The 16,282-nt window shown below is 37.1% G+C and overlaps 1 protein-coding gene across 3 annotated transcripts in view; it reads left to right on the top strand.

Moving 5' to 3' along the window:
* The window catches only part of NBAS (NBAS subunit of NRZ tethering complex), a 585,536-nt gene that overhangs the window by 201,391 nt on the left and 367,863 nt on the right, over positions 1 to 16,282 (top strand). For all 3 annotated transcript variants that reach the window (XM_077153236.1, XM_077153235.1, XM_077153237.1), the window contains one exon: positions 5,247 to 5,400. In XM_077153236.1, coding sequence (XP_077009351.1) covers positions 5,247 to 5,400 — 154 coding nt within the window. The remainder of the gene's footprint in view (positions 1 to 5,246; positions 5,401 to 16,282) is intronic.

Genomic DNA, 16,282 nt, shown 5'->3' with positions numbered 1-16,282 from the left:
AGGGCAATGATTTCACTTGCAGAGTTGGGCTTAGAGAGAGTGAGGCCACATCTGAGCAACTTGGAGTCCTCCAGAAGTAACTCTTAGGCATGCCTATAGGTAGTCTAAGCTTCCCTGCTACCTACATAAGCTTCACAAGAGTAAGCCTCATGATGGAGAGCTTGGCCTATTGATTTGAGTATCCCTAAAGTTTGACACAGTATCGGGGGATTCCCTGATGGTAAGGTTTAATAGGTCCATATTCTTTCTCCCATCCCACAAGGGACTTTGCCAATACTTTTTGATTATCTGCTTAATATACTTTAGATGTATCCAGGCATTGCAATATTCTATACAGGATTAAAGGACCTCTTTCTTATTCTGTGCTCCCTGTGTTTCAGTTGTTCAAATGAGCTTTATAGATAGGTTGAGTTAGATTATGCCCTTCAGAAAATTTCAGTTCCAGACCAAATAAACCTTTCTTCAAAGAGTATGTGTGGTTTTATAGATACTGTCTTCCTTACCCCTGTGTTCTGAATTACTGTAACCCCAACCTGTTTGGCTTCGTTCTTATCTCTAAATATCTCTAAATATCAGGTTATATGTATAAAACCAGCCTCTCAAAATTCAGAAATAATCACCACTCTGGACTTAATGTGTCTACTCTAAAAGTTTACAGTCTAGGCCCCTGTTTTCTTATAAGCATTTTCTAAAGGTGACCATACCATTCTTGTTCTTTTGTTTTTGCCTTATTTTGTCTCACCAAATGTCCCCAATGTTCACTCACATCATTGCATGCCTCATGATTTTGTTCCTTTTTGTAGCAGCACAACATTCATTCATAAGTATACACCATTGTTCGCCAATCTGCTTCTCAGTAAGTGCATCCTTCAGCCACCTGCATTCATTAGGCGTCACGTACGAGGCCCACAGTCCATCAGCATTCTCAATTTTAGATAATTTCATTGTTCCAAAGAGGAAGAAAACCAAATTTCATTGTTCCAAAGAGGAAGAAAACCAGTAGACACACCCTCACCAGATAGAAAATTAAACCTCCTCTTAACTCTTGTCCCTCCCCCCACTAATAACCTCTACTGTTGCTGTGGTAGTGCTGATGATTTCCTTTTGAACATAGCTCATAGCATGCAATAGCATTTTCCCCCTCTACCCTGGACTTGAATACTCTTTGTACAAGAATCATATAGTTGATGTAATTCTTGCAAGAACTAATTCATATTTCTAATGTTAATCAGTGGGTCACATAGATCTATACAACCCCTTTCAATCTTGTTCGTCCTCAGTATGGTAATATAACTTATAGACCCACTAGAGAACCTCCTTCACTCCTGTCTATTCCCTTACATTGGAGCTTAACCTTATTAGCTAATGGTTTACCCATCTCTAGCTTCTATGTATCTCTAAGTCCCCTATATTCTGTATTATAAGCTTCTGATTACGCCTTTTTGCTGGTCATACAAGTAGAATCATACAGTATCTATCCTTTATGTCTGGCTAATTTCACTCAGCATTTTGTCCTTGAGGCTCATCCATCTTGTCATGTGCTTCAGGATATATTTTGTCTTACTGCTGCATAATATTCCATCGTATGTTGGATCCATTCATCTGTTGATGGGCATTTGATTTGTTTCCATCCTTTGGTGGTTGTGAACAATGCTGCTATGAATATCGGTGTGCAAATGTCTGTTTGTGTCAGTGCTTTCAGATCTTCTGGGTATATAGTAAGTAGTGCTATTGCTGGTTCATAGGGGAACTTGATATTTAGTTTCCTAAGGAACTGCCAAACAGTCTTCCATAGTGGCTGTACTATTACACATTCCCACCAGCAGTGCATAAGTGTCCCAGTTTCTCCACATCCTCTCCAACATTTATAGTTTCCTTTTGTTTAACAGCAGCCATTGTTATAGATGTGAGGTGGTATCTCATGGTAGTCTTGATCTGCATTTTCCCTTATAGCCAATGAAAATGGGCATTTCTTCATGTTCTTTTGAGCCATCTGTATTTGCTCTTCCAAAAAATGGCTATTCATCTCTTTAGCCCATTTTAATAATTGTTTGTTTGTTTTTTTTGTAGTTGTGTTGTACAATTTCTTTGTATATACAGGAAATCACACCTTTGTTTGGTATGTGATTTCCAAATATTTTCTCCCATTGAGTTGGCTGCCTCTTGCCCTTTTTGGCTATTGATATCCAGTCCTTCCATGACCAGTTATTGAAAAGACTATTTTGTCCCAGTTTGGAGGATTTGGGGGCCTTGTCAAAACTCAGTTGACCATAGATTTGGTGGTCTGTTTCTGCACTCTCGATTTGATTCCATTCATTGATCAATACTTCTATTTCTCTCCATTGAGTACTATGCTGACAATCGGGTTTTCACATATTCTCTTTCTCATGTTGAGGTAGTTACCTTTGATTCCTATGTTTTGGAGTGTTTTTATCAGAAAAGGATGCTGAGTTTTGTTGAATGCTTTTTCTATTACTTGCTTTTAAAACCATTTTTAATTTAATTTTCATCTTTATCGAAGTTGTAAGTCTCTGAACGTAGTTTATAGAGTTAACATGTTCTACTCAGTTTGTTAATAAAGATAAAAAACCAAAACCCATTGTCCTTTGTTCCTTTTCCTCCATATCCTGCTCTCCAGAAGCAGCTCCTTTCAATTCTTGTAGTGATTATTTTGATACTTCCATCCTTATCTCTGAAGAACATAATTACATAGTTACTTCTTGATTTTCATACTTTTGGTAACTGTGCTGATGTCCTAGGATGAAAGGTAAAGGTTTAATTCTCGTCACTCCATGTACCGTTCTGCTCCTTGAGTGTTTTTGCCTTTTTTCTTTTCTTTTAAATCTTTTAAGGACATTTCATTGGCATTTCAGGAGAGAGTCAAGCTTAATGCATGGCATTTATTGGCAATATTTTAGCTAGACGTCCTTGTTTAGCTATTGGAATGAGAGATCAAAGGTAAATGATTTGGAAAAGGTTGAAAAGTTCATGGCAAGCAATATGCAGAGCAAAGAATGACATTGAAGATGATACAAATTTTCAGTAGTACACACCATATGTTATTGCTTATTCATTTAATTAGTTTCCATTTTCTGCTAGGTTCGAGGATACAGTCCTGTCTTCATGAAGCAGAAAAGATGCTTCTGCTGCTGGCCACGCTGAAAGAGAAAGGGAGGGTACCTTGGGGTTATGTAATAGGAAGATTTATATGGGGTGGAGGTCAAGGGGGATATTCCTGTGAAAGTTGTAAATTCTGGAATTTGAAAGGTGCATAAGATGTAGTACAGTGGAGGATGCGTTTGGCAAATGGGAGAAGGGTTTGTTTTAACTAGAGGAAAGAGTATGTTGGAAGGCTGAAGGCTTGACCCTCTTCAAGGAAATAAAAGAAGATATTGTATCACTGAAAAACACAACAAATGAGATTGGACCACGATAACATTGAATATTTTAAGACTGGTTAGAAGTTGTAAAAGTATTTTAGGCATGGGGATAATATAATCAGGTTTCTATTTTAAAAGAAGTAACTATTGTCTGAGGATATCATGAATTCGATTTTCCACTTCTTGCATTTGAAGTGACTGTAGAACATCTAAAACATATACATGGAAGATTTTGGAACTCCTAAGGGAAATCTGATTTAGTGTTGAAAATATCAGAATTATTATTATTATGCCTATGGTAATTTATTTTGTAGAATAGAAGAGGAAGCCTAGAGAGGATGTACTAAGAGCAGGAAAGAGAAGAGAGCTGGCGTGCTGGTGTTTAATGGGCAGATACAAGAGAATGTTCTTGCAAAGGTGACTGGAAAGGAACCGCCAGAAAGATGAGAAAAATCATGGGAGTTTAGTATACTGGAATTAAAGGGAAGCTTGTTTCTAGAAGGAGTAAGTGATTAAATTCTGTCTAATGGAATGAAACAAGTATTAAAGGAACTCAGAGCTACTGGTGGCTGCTTTTTCTTGCTAATGGGGCAAATTTAAAGGAAAGATTCCAGAAAGAGTGATGTGGCTTTTTGTTTGACAATGGTAAGGAAAAATAACTGGTGAGAATGTAAATGGTACTTATGAGACCAGTAGAGTAAAAGACTGTTCCATGTGGAGGCCAGCCCATTGCAAGGCCATTTATATGCACCATAGGCTTCTAGAGCTTGGAGGTGGATGCTCAGGTAGTTTTGACATCCGCTTTGTGCTTAGTCTTGCACTACAGTTATCAGTGACTCTAATGGAACAATAACTAAATAGAAAGGAAGCCCCTGTTCTGTACCTGGCAGCATGCTCTGTGTGCCTTGTTTACATGGCTTTGAATCTTCACAAAATTCTTCCATAGTGCTATCCCCATTTTTTTTGTTATTTGTATATGAAGATGTCATTTTCAAATTGAATTTGAACAATGTCCCTTTTTTATAATGTACAACAAATATCTAGTGTGAAATTTTCAAAATATGATAAAATAATTATGATGGAATAAGATAATATGCCAAATAAATTGCCTGTAGCATAAATAATACTGCCTGTAGCATAAATCATACTATCTCAATTTTTTATAAGAAGAAAATTAATCTTAGACTACTAAATAATTTGTGCGAGTTCACAGCTTTCACTGATGAACGCCCTTTTCCTTACAATAGTATCAGTTAGAGCGCCTGCTGTTCTCCACCTACTTCAGACAGGTGCGTGTCCCTGGTGGGTTCAGTGTTCTCCCACCTGTCCGTCTGAAATGCCTGAGTTTGGGTCAGTGCTTGGTCCTGGTATTGCAGGTGTGAGTGCAGTTCTGTGCTGCCAACACGTAGCAGGGGATATTATCATTTATAATAAGTTCCTCTCTTTAAGAATGTGTGAAGTAAGATTTCTTGATTCATACTTGAGTAGGAATCACCTGGGGGTATTTTTCCTAAAATGGGCATGACTGAGCTGTCAAATGTGGGTCTGATTTAGTGGCCTGTTCTGGCGCCCACCTGTGTGCATCTCTGTAAAAGGTGATTTTGATTTTTTAAATACTTATCTGATTTGTTTGTGTAATAGTTGTTTTGAGTTAGTATCCACTCTGATTTTTTATATCAGGAAAGCCAGTTGGAAAATAAATTAAAAATGCTAAAATGTCCCATTTACCTTGTGAGTTATGCACATGCCTGTGAGAAAACACACATACCTAATCCCTGCCCCTGTAACCTACTCTCTCCCTGTCTGTCTATTTCTCTCTCTCACAAAATCAAAATTTTTATTAATTGTTCCTTTTGCACTTTTCAGAATGGTGTTTGAGCCAGGTCTCCACGATGACAGCGAATTCTTATATGCTGGGCAGCCTGAGTTGCTCCGGTATAGGACAGCCCAGCTTGCAGTGGAGAAGGTTACGGACTGGTATCAGACCAGAGCTGAGGAAATAGAGCATTGTGCCCGACAGGTGAGAGGGAAATGACAGCGACTGTTCAGTGAAGAGAGCAGTACTGCTTTGGACCCATGGCTCTTGACAGTGCTAGGAACTGTGTATGATTCACAAGGGGGGGGAAAGGAATACTTCTTACTTTGTTCATTGATCCACTGCCTGAGAAGATTGTGTGACTCTTTTTGGATTCTTAAAGAGCAAATACATATAAGAAAAGCTGTGAACACTTGCATTAGTGTGGTGCATTTGTTAAAATTGTTGAACCTACATTGATTCATGATTATTAACTGAAGTCTATACTTAGATCAGGATTCATTCTTTGTGTTTTACAGATCCATGGGTTTTGAAAAATGTACAGTGTCATGTATCCACTGTTAGAGTATGAAACAGAATAGTTTCTCTGCCCTAAATATCCCCTGTGCTCCATCTGTTCAGCTCTCCCACCTCTTTCCCTCCCTTCCACTGTACTGCCCCCAACTCCTGGTAACTACTGCTCTTTTTATTGCCTCTGTAGTTTTGTCTTTTCTAAAATGTTAGATGGTTGGAACCACAGAGGAGTAGCCTTTTCAGACTGGCTTCTTTTACCTAGAAATAAGCACTTAAGTTTCTTCCATGGGTTTTCATTTTTTTTTTTTTTAATACATGGGCAGGCACTGGGAATCGAACCCAGGTCCTCTGGCATGGCAGGCAAGCGTTCTTGCCTGCTGAGCCACTGTGGCCTGCCCTTCATTTTGTTTTTAAAACTCTTATCATTTTGAAAAATTTCAAACTTAGACGAAAGTTGTAAAACTAATACAGAAACTATTACATAGAACACCAGTGAATCCCTCACCTAGGTATCTGTGTTTACCAACTATTAGCAATTTGCCACATTTATTCATTCTTTCTTTCCCTTCTCCTCCTCTCCCCTCCCCATTCCCCCCATGGGTCATTTCTTCTTATTTAATAAGAATGAATAATATTCCATTGTATTGATGTACCACATTTTGTTTATCCATTTACCTTTTGAAGGACAGCTTGTTTCAATTTTTGACAATTACAAGTGAAATTGCAGTAAATATTCGTGTGCAGGTACATTCATTTGAAAATAAGTTTTCAGCTCATTTGAATGAATGCACAGAAGCACCATAGGAAGCTGGTAAGCTATGTTTAGCTTGTAAGAAACTACCAGTGTCCTTCACAGTGGCTGCACCATCTTCATTCCTACCAGCGATGGACGAGAGTCCTCACTCCTTCACACCTTGCCAGCATATGTTGTTTTTTCCCACCAGCGATGGACGAGAGTCTCGCTCCTTCACACCTTGCCAGCATTTGTTGTTTTCAGTGTTTTGGATTTTAGCTGTTGTTACACTTACATGGTAGTTTCTCATTGTTATTTTAATTTGCAGTTACCTAATGAGGTGAATTTTGAATGTCTTTCATATTCTTACTTAACCGCTGTATATCTTTTTTGGCAAGGCATCTTTTAAAATCTTTTGCCCATTTTGTAATTGGGTTTGTTTTTAATACTGATTCAGTTTTAAGAGCTCTTTGTATACTTTGAATACAAGTCCTTTCTCAGCTGTTTTGAAGCATTTTCTCCCATTTTGTGGCATGTCTTTTCATTCTCTTAACTATATGTTTTACAGACCAGAAAATTTTAGTTTCAGTGAATTCCAACAGTTTTTTCTTTCATGGATTATGCTTTTAGTATTGTATCTAGAAATTTATTGCCAAACCCAATGTCACTTAGATTTTCTCCTGTTATGTATTAGAAGTTTTATACTTTTGTGTTTTCACATTTAGATTTATGCTCCATTTTGAGTTAATTTTCATAAAAGTTGTAAGGTGTGTGCCTAGAGTCGTTTTTCTTTTCCATGTGGATGGATGTTTAGTTGTTTCAGCACCATTTGTTGAACGGACTGCTCTTTCTCCACTGAATTGCCTTTTTTTGTCCCTTTGATGAAGAACAGTTTATTGTATTTGTGAGGATCTGTTTCTGTACTCTATTCTGTTCCTTTGATCTATTTGTCTATTCTTTTGCCAGCCCCACGCTGTCATGACTGCTTTGGCTTTGTGGTAAGTAGGCTTGAAGTCAGGGGGTGTGATCCTGCCACCTTCTTCCTCATCATCGTTGTTGTATTGGCTGCTCTGGATCTTTGCCTTTCAACGTAAAATTTAGACATCCAAAAAATAACTTGCTGTGATTTTGATTGAAGTTGTGGTGAATTTGTACATCAGGTTGGAAAGAACTGACAAAGAATTTTAAGTCTTCCTATCCAGGAATATGGAATATCTCTCCATTTATTTGTATCTCTTTGATTTCTTTCATCACAGTTTTATAGTTTTCTCCTGTAAATCTTACACATTTTTTGTTAGAGTATACTTAAATATTTTCATTTTTTTGGTGTTAATATAAGTTGTTATATTTTTAATTTCAAATTCCAAGTTTTCATTGCTGCTGTATAAGGGATATAATTGACTTTTGTATCATAATCTTATATCTGCAATCTTGCTGTAATTGATGATTTGTTCCAGGAGTATTTATTTATTTATTTATTTATTTATTTATTTGAGTCTTTGGGATTTTCTGCATAAACAATCATGCAGTGATTATGAATAAGGACAGTTTTATTTCTTCCTTCCTTATTTGCATACCTTTTTCTTATCTTACTGCATTAGCTAGGACTTCCATATGATGTTGAATAAGAGTGATGGGAGAGAATATCCTTGCCCTACTGGCTTTCCACAAAGCACATAAGCATGCAAACATACAAACAAATAAATACGTTTAAAAGGAGGCTGAAATCGTGGTGAGATTCAAAGGTGTTCTTAAAGTATCTGATCTTTTTCTTGGTCGGTGTTGGGATTTGGAATTTCATGACTAAAGAAATCCTTGTTTGAGTAAATGCACACAGTTGTTTAGCAGTTTCTGAGCTGGGAGAGTCCTTTGAGGATTATTTAGTTCAGTTCCATTCTTTAGTTGTGGAAAATGAGTTCTGAAAGTTAAATAAATTACTTATGACTTATTCTGTGTGGTAGAGCTGATCGCTAGAACCTTAGTCTCCTGGTTCACGTTCTGTATGTCCTTCAAAGCCAGAGAGCTTTCTGAACTTTATGTTTGTGAAGTCAATCAGTAATTCCTGGGCATCTTGAATTCTTTTTTTTTTCAAATTGTTTTTGATTAATCAGGAATACTTATGAAGAAAAAATAATTTTTGTTTGCTTTTTTTAATTGATTGTATTCTTTTATCTTTTTATTTAAGACTACTCATTTCGAGGTATAATTTTAACCCTTTTAGGTAGTGACCTTTCATGTGGCTTAAGCAATAAAGTGATATCTGACATAGTTCTATCTTTTTCATTTGTAGAGATTTAATTGATGTGGGATTTCTTTTTCCTTGGTGTCGAAACATGCTTCCAGCAAAACTAGTTTGTTGGTTTAGGAAAAATGTTAATAGTGGTAAATTTTATCCAGTGACTGCTTGGGGTGTGTGGTATAATTCTGTAAGTTGCACTGGAACCTAGTTTCATTTTAGGTGTCAGCAATTTAAATTGAAATATATTTTTTAGTTCAGTAAGTACTGAGAAGGCAGCAAATTCAGAGATTTTACTAGGCAACCAAATCTGAATCAAAATTGGTGATTGTATTACAAATCGCTAATGTGCTGTTTTCCAAGTATTACTTGAAGACAGGTGTGTTTTATGCATCAGGCTTTTTTTATACTTTCTGAAAATTCATCTGAGAGATTTTTTTAAAACAAAATGGTATGAATGTTAATGTATCCTTTTAGATTTTATCTGTATTTTTTAATACTAGTCATTAAGTTGAAATATTTTGTCTGCTGAAGAGATATCAGATTACTCTTGGTTTGTTAGGTGCGTTATGCCTTACCTCCCTATGCTTTTTTCCCTCTTGTGTTTTTTTGAACTGCTTTTACCAGTTGAAATGCCAGTTCTCTTCTGTTTGTTTCCCTTGCTCTTTACAGGTCTTTGAGTGGGCTTTGGCACTGTTGTTGGTGTCACAGTGTGCTCTCGTTCCCGTTTTGCTCTTTAATTTCGTGTCTTTACCATATTCCTTGCATGCCACCTCTTTCCTTAGCCTTCTCAGGAAATTATGTGGCACTGTATTTCATTGGACAGTTTAAGAACTTACTTCCGTAGGCACTTATCCTACCGACTTTGCTCAGAGGAAGAGGTCTCTTTTCTCGTGTCCAAAGCTACTTCTTCACCTGTGCTCCGGAGTCCACATTCCCACCTACTCAGGATTGCTCTATCAGTCATCTCTCTTCTTTCCCATCAATCTTCAGTTCTCCTCTACTGCATCTTTTGTTTTTCCCTTTCTTTTCTTTTTTAACATATAAAAAAGTTCAACTCCCTCCTATTTATACATAGGAAAAAAAAAAAGATAGTTGTGCCTTCTTCTGGGTTCTGTGTGAGGTGTCTTCTGTCCATTGCAGCTCAGCTTAGAAATCATCATTCTGCTCTTCAAATTCCCTTTCTCAATTTTTGTTCATGCCTCTTTTCCGTGGAGCCTGGCTTTTCCTACCTTTTGACTGAAACTGTACCCATTTTCTCTTTTATCAAATTCCTTTGATTTTTATGTAATGCCATTGTCCTTGAATGTTTTTCACTACTTCCTCTTTACTAAAATATCTTCTACTTAGGCTTCTTTTTCTTATCATTGTCATTATTTTAGCCATTCACTTTAAGTTTCCTCCCTACGATTCATTTTATTTGTTTTCTCCCTGAGTATTGCTGCTCTGCTCACTAGCTGAGACCTACAAGTGTGCCCCATGAGGACCCTTCCCCTCCAATACTGTGCTGTGATGTATGTGCTGACAACCCCCAACTATCTCCAACCAATGACATATCACTTAGCTACAGATTTTATTTGCTTGTTTTTGAAGTTGCTTTTGGGTATTGGCACTGAGATGACTTTTAAAATAAAATATTAGGCTATCATTTTTGGGAGTTTTTTTGAGCAGTTTACAATTGATGAATTCAGTAGCATCCGAGTTGCATGTGGAAAGTGTAAGCTTATGGGGACAAATGCAGAAACAAATGAGGAAGTATTCTGATTGGTTGAGTTTTACATTTTGCATAGGTAGTATTACAAAATGGAGAGCATGTAATACATTGATTAGGCATGGTATGTTTGTCCATTCTGATAAGCATCTTTTTCAGGAACCAAACTGGTTTATTACCACTAGGGGTTGCTAATCTTCATTGTTTCATTTTCTGGAAAATCTTCATTGTTCCATTTTCTGGGAAAGCACCCCTTGCAGGTCATTTGTCTTTTTTGTTTGTTTAATTTTTATTGAAAAATATAATATATATACAAAACACAGAAAGAAAAAACAATAATTTTCAAAGCACACTTCAACAGCTAGTTATAGAACAGATCCTAGAGTCCATCATGTGCTAGCATTCCACCACCTCAGATTTTTCCTTCTGGCTGCTCCAAAGCACTGGTGGCTGGAAGGAATATTTAATATAGTGATTCAGCAGACATACTCATTTGTTAAATCCTATTTTCTCTGTTATACCTGTACCTTCTCCTCTTATCCTGCTGCCAATCTATAGGGTTGTTTAGGCAATGCCTGTTCTGACTTCTTCATGTGGAGAAGGGGTGTTGACACTAAAAGATGGGGGTGGGGGGATGTAATCAATTGATTATTTTAGAGAGGCTGGTTGCTCTGGGTTTTAGAATTTATCTGATCTAGGACCTCTCTGGTAATTATAGCTTCCAGGAAAGCAAACCATGTACATGAAAACTTTATAGAGTCTCAGTTTGAGCCCTTGATGTTCTTAAGAGTCAATAGGAGTGATGATGATTGGGGGTTAGCAACCATGGCAGTTAGCACTCTCTCAGTGAAGCTTGCATAAGAGTAGCCTCCAGAGTAGTCTCTTTATTCTATTTGCTCTCTCTTGACTGCTTATACCTTATTTTATTACGCTTATTTCCCCCCTTTTGGTCAGAAAGGTGTTGTTGATACTGCAGAGCCAGAGCCACTTGTCCTGGGAGTAATATCTCATGTTATCAGGGAGACTTTCACCCCTGAATGTCATATCCTACAAAAAGGGGGGTGGGGGGAAGTGTAATTATTTTCCTTGCAGAGTTGGGCTTAAAGAGAGAGAGAGAGACCACATCTGAGCAACAAAAAAGGGTTCCTGTTAGCAATTCTTAGGCCTTGTTATAGGTAGACTTAGCTTCTTGTCCTACAGATATAGGTTTCGTAAGGGGAAGCCTAAAATCAAGGGCTTGACCTATTTTCTTGGGAGACGCCAATGGTTGAGAGGGTACCCAGGGTTTCCTAGATGGGAACATGTAATAGTTTTATAGTTCCATATATAAATATGTATATATGTTTCCCATCCTCCCCTCCTTGGACTCTCAAGGGAATCTACCAGTGCTTTTTTTGAGAACTATTCATACACAGTACTTCAGTGGCTCGAAATATCATCACATAGGTGTGAGTTCTTCACCATGATCATTTTTAGAACATTAGCATCCTTCAAGAAAAGAAAAAGAAGAAAAAAGAACTTGTACATCATGTACCCTTGCCCCTCGATCTCATTGACCCACAGTGTTTCAATCTACTCAATTTTTACCCTTTATTTCCTCCTATTATTGATTTATTTATTTATCCTTATTTTTCTCTTGCTCATCTGTCCATACCTTGGATAAAAGGAGCATCGGACACAAGGTTTTCATAATCACAAAGTCACATTGTAAAAGCTATATAGTTATACAGTCTTCAAGAATCCAGGCTACTGGAACACAGTTCAACAATTTCAGGTACTTCCCTGTAGAGCCACTCCACTACACCATAAACTGAAAAGGGATATCTGTATAATGTGTAAGAATAACCTCCAGGATAACCTCTCGACTCTGTTTGAAATCTCTCAGCCACTGAGACTTTATTTTGTCTCATTTCTCTCTTTCCCTTCTGGATAAGAAGGCTTTCTCAGTCCCATGACGTCAGCTCTCGGCTCATCCCCAGGAGTGTCAGGAAACGATTAAGTTATATACAGATAGCTCAATATCTCAGAACTGAGAAATATGAGTTAAGATTCCTAAATATATGTGACTGCTGAAAGAGCTTACAGTATAGGAACCTTTACAATAAGCCCCAACATTGTAACCTAAGCTCTCAACTTCATGTCTCTGAGTTGATGTATTATAGTTAATTCATATGTGTGAGACGTAATAAATATCTTTTTGTTCCTGACACTTTATACAACATGCTGTCCTTAAGGTACATTTACCTAGTAGCATGCCTCACAACTTCATTCCTTCCTGCAGGTGCTCAGTAGTTCGTTGTTGGTAAATACCACAGTTCCCCCTTCCATTCCTCAGTCCTTATACTCTTAGGCCACTTCCATCCATTGAGAATGAATCTCGAAAACTACGGCCATATGGCACCAGTGTGCGAATATCCATTTGTATCCCCACTCTCACTTCCTCTAGGTATATACCTAACAACTGGGTGGCAAGATCATATGACAACACTACCATTAGCCTCCTGGAACCACCACGTTGTCCTCTCTGCTTCCCTACCAACAGTAAATAGGGGTAGCTCTTTCTCCACATTTTCTCTAGCACTTGTTTCTCTCTGTTCATTTTTTTAAAATTGTGAAATATTCCAAATATACAAAAAAAAAAACCAAAAAAATTTTTAAGTACATTTTAACAAGCAGTTATAGAACAGATTTTAAAATTTGGTATGTGTTGAAGTTCCACAAGTATTTGTTTGTTTCTTTTAGCTACTCCAAGACACTGGAGACTAACCGCAATGTCAATATAATGATTCAGCAGTCATACCTATTAGTTAAATCCTGTCTTCTCTGTTATAGTATATCAAGGACTTAGTGTTGGTTTTTTTGTTTTTACTTTATTATCATCACAATTGACTTAAAAACATTTTTTTATTTATGATACATAACCACATACAAACACAAACATTCGTACATATGCTCATTCCATTCTTGTTATGTAGTCAGTAGCTCATACAACCATCACGTAGTTGTATATTCATCATGATGATCATTTCTTAGAACATTTGCATCAATTCAGAAAAAGAAATAAAAAGAAAAGAGAAATAAATTCATACATACCATACCTCTTACCCCCTCCCTTTCATTAATCACTAGCGTTTCAATCTACTAAATTTAACATTTGTTCCCCCTATTATTTATTTATTTTTAGTCCATATATTTTACTCGTCTGTTGATAAGGTAGATAAAAGGAGCATCAGACACAAGGTTTCCCAATCACACTGCCACATTATGAAAGCTATATCATTATCAATTATCTTCAAGAAATATGGCTATTGGAACACAGCTCTACATTTTCAGGCAGTTCCCTCCAGCCACTCCATTACACCTTAACTAAACAGGTGATATCTATTTAATGCATAAGAATAAACTCCAGGATAACCTCTCAGCTCTGTTTAGAATCTCTCAGCCATTGATGCTTTATTTTGTCTCATTTCACTCTTCCCTCTTTTGGTCGAGAAGGTTTTCTCAGTCCCTTGATGCTGAGTTCCAGCTCATTCTAGGGTTTCTGTCCCACGTTGCCAGGAAGGTCCACACCCCTGGGACTCATGTCCCACATAGAGAGGGTAGGATAGTGAGTTTCCTTGTCATGTTGGCTGAGAGAGAGAGGCCACATCTGAGCAACAAAAGAGGTTCTCTGGGGGTGACTCTTAGACTCATTTTAAGTAGGTTAGTCTATCCTTTGTGGGAATAAGTTTCAAATGAACAAACCCCAAGATTGAGGGCTGGACCTATTGATTTAGTTGTCCCCCCTGCTTGTGAGAATATCAAGGATTCTCCAAATGAGAAAGTTGAATTTTCCCCCTTTCTTGCCATTCCCCCAAGGGGACTTTGCAAATAATTTTTTATTCACTGTTCAAATCACTCTGGGATTTATCAGAGCATCACCCTGGACAAACCTACAAAATTTCATGCTGTAGTTAAGGTACCATGTATTTATGATGTTCAGTTAAACTGCCCATAAGTTGCATTAGGAAATGCGCAGTGAAAATATAAATTTTGTACCAAATAAACATTTTTTTTGCTTTAGTCTCACACGTAAGTTAAAGTTTTAAAATATTAATTACCATCTATTTTTAACACCCTGCATTATTGACATTCCTTTGTTCTTCCTCATGCAAAATATTTAAAAATTTGTACATTAGTCACTATCATCATATACTCTAGGCATTCCTAGATTATACCATCTCAGTCTTTATTGTCCATCTTTCCTTCTGATTTCATTTGTGCACCCAGTCCTTCTCCCTCTGTCATTCTCACATTCAGCATTCTAACATTATTGTATTACAGTTAGGTAATTTGTGCTTCCCATTTTTGAATTTTTACAATCAGTCCTGTAGCACAATCTGTATCCCTTCAGCTCCAGTTACCCAATATCTACCCTATTTCTGTCTCCTAATGACATCTAGTCTTAACTGAAATTCTCCAAGTTCATTCACTAATATCAGTTCATATCAGTGAGACCATACAGTATTTGTCCTTTTATTTCTGGCTAATCTCATTCAATACAATGTCTTTAAGTTCCATCCATGTTATTACATACTTCATGACTTTATTTTGTTTTACAGCTGCATAATATTCCATTGTATGTATATTCCACAGCTTGTTTAGCCACTTGTCTGTTGATGGACATTTGGGCTGTTTCCGTCTCTTGGCAATTGTAAATAATGCTGCTATAAATATTGATGTGCAAATGTCCGTTTGTGTTCTTGCCCTCATGTCCTCTGAATAGATACCTAGCAATGGTATTGCTGGGTCATATGGCAGTTCTATACTTAGCTTCCTGAGGAACCACCACACTGCCTTCCACAGTGGTTGTACCATTTGACATTCCCACCAATAGTGGATAAGTGTACTTCTTTCTCCACATCCTCTCCAGCACTTGTCATTTTCTGTTTTATTGATAATGGCCATTCTGGTGGGTGTGAATTTTATCTCATTCTGGTTTTGATTTTCATTTCCCTAATAGCCAGGGAAGTTGAGCATCTTTTCATGTGACTTTTAGGCATTTATATTTCCTCTTCTGAGAAGTGTCTGTTCATGCATTTTGCCCATTTTGTAATTGGGTTGTCTGTCTTGTTGTTGTTGAACTGAACAATCTCTTTATATATTCTAGATACTAGACCTTTATCTGATATATCATTTCCAAATATTATCTCCCATTGTGTAGGCTTGGAAAGGCTTCACCTTTATACTTTCTTGATGAAGATCTTTGATGCACAAAAGTGTTTAATTTTGAGGGGTTCCTATTCATTTATTTATTTCTCCACTGCTCATGCTTTGAATGTAATAGGAAACCGCCTCCTATTATAAGATTCATAAGATGTTTCCCTGTATTTTCTTCTAAAAGTTTTATGGTCTTAGATCTAATGTTTAGGTCTTTGATCCATTTTGAGTTAATTTTTGTATGGGTTGTGAGATATGGATCCTGTTTCATTCTTTTGCATGTGGATATCCAGTTGTCCAAGCACCATTTATTGAAGAGACTGTTCTGTCCCAGGTGAGTTGGCTTGACTGCCTTATCAAATATCAGTTGTCCATAGATGAGACGGTCTATATCTGAACATTGGTCAGTATATCTATCTTTATGCCATAACCATGCTGTTTTGACCACTGTAGCTTCATAATACTCCTTAAAGTCACATAGCTTTATCTGACCTCTGAGTCTCATTTTTCTCTGAGTTATTTGAGACCTCTGACTTCATTTTTCTTTCTCAGAATATTTTTAGCTAATCGGGGCACCCTACCCTTCCAGATGAATTTGGTTATTGGTTTTTCTATTTCTGAAAAGTAAGTTTTTCGGATTTTAATTGGTATTGCATTGAATCTGTAAATCAATTTAGGTAAAATTGACATCTAA

The sequence above is a fragment of the Tamandua tetradactyla genome, chromosome 3 (genome assembly GCF_023851605.1).
Source record: "Tamandua tetradactyla isolate mTamTet1 chromosome 3, mTamTet1.pri, whole genome shotgun sequence".
Taxonomy (NCBI): domain Eukaryota; kingdom Metazoa; phylum Chordata; class Mammalia; order Pilosa; family Myrmecophagidae; genus Tamandua; species Tamandua tetradactyla.
This window is presented reverse-complemented; position numbering and strand designations above follow the sequence as displayed.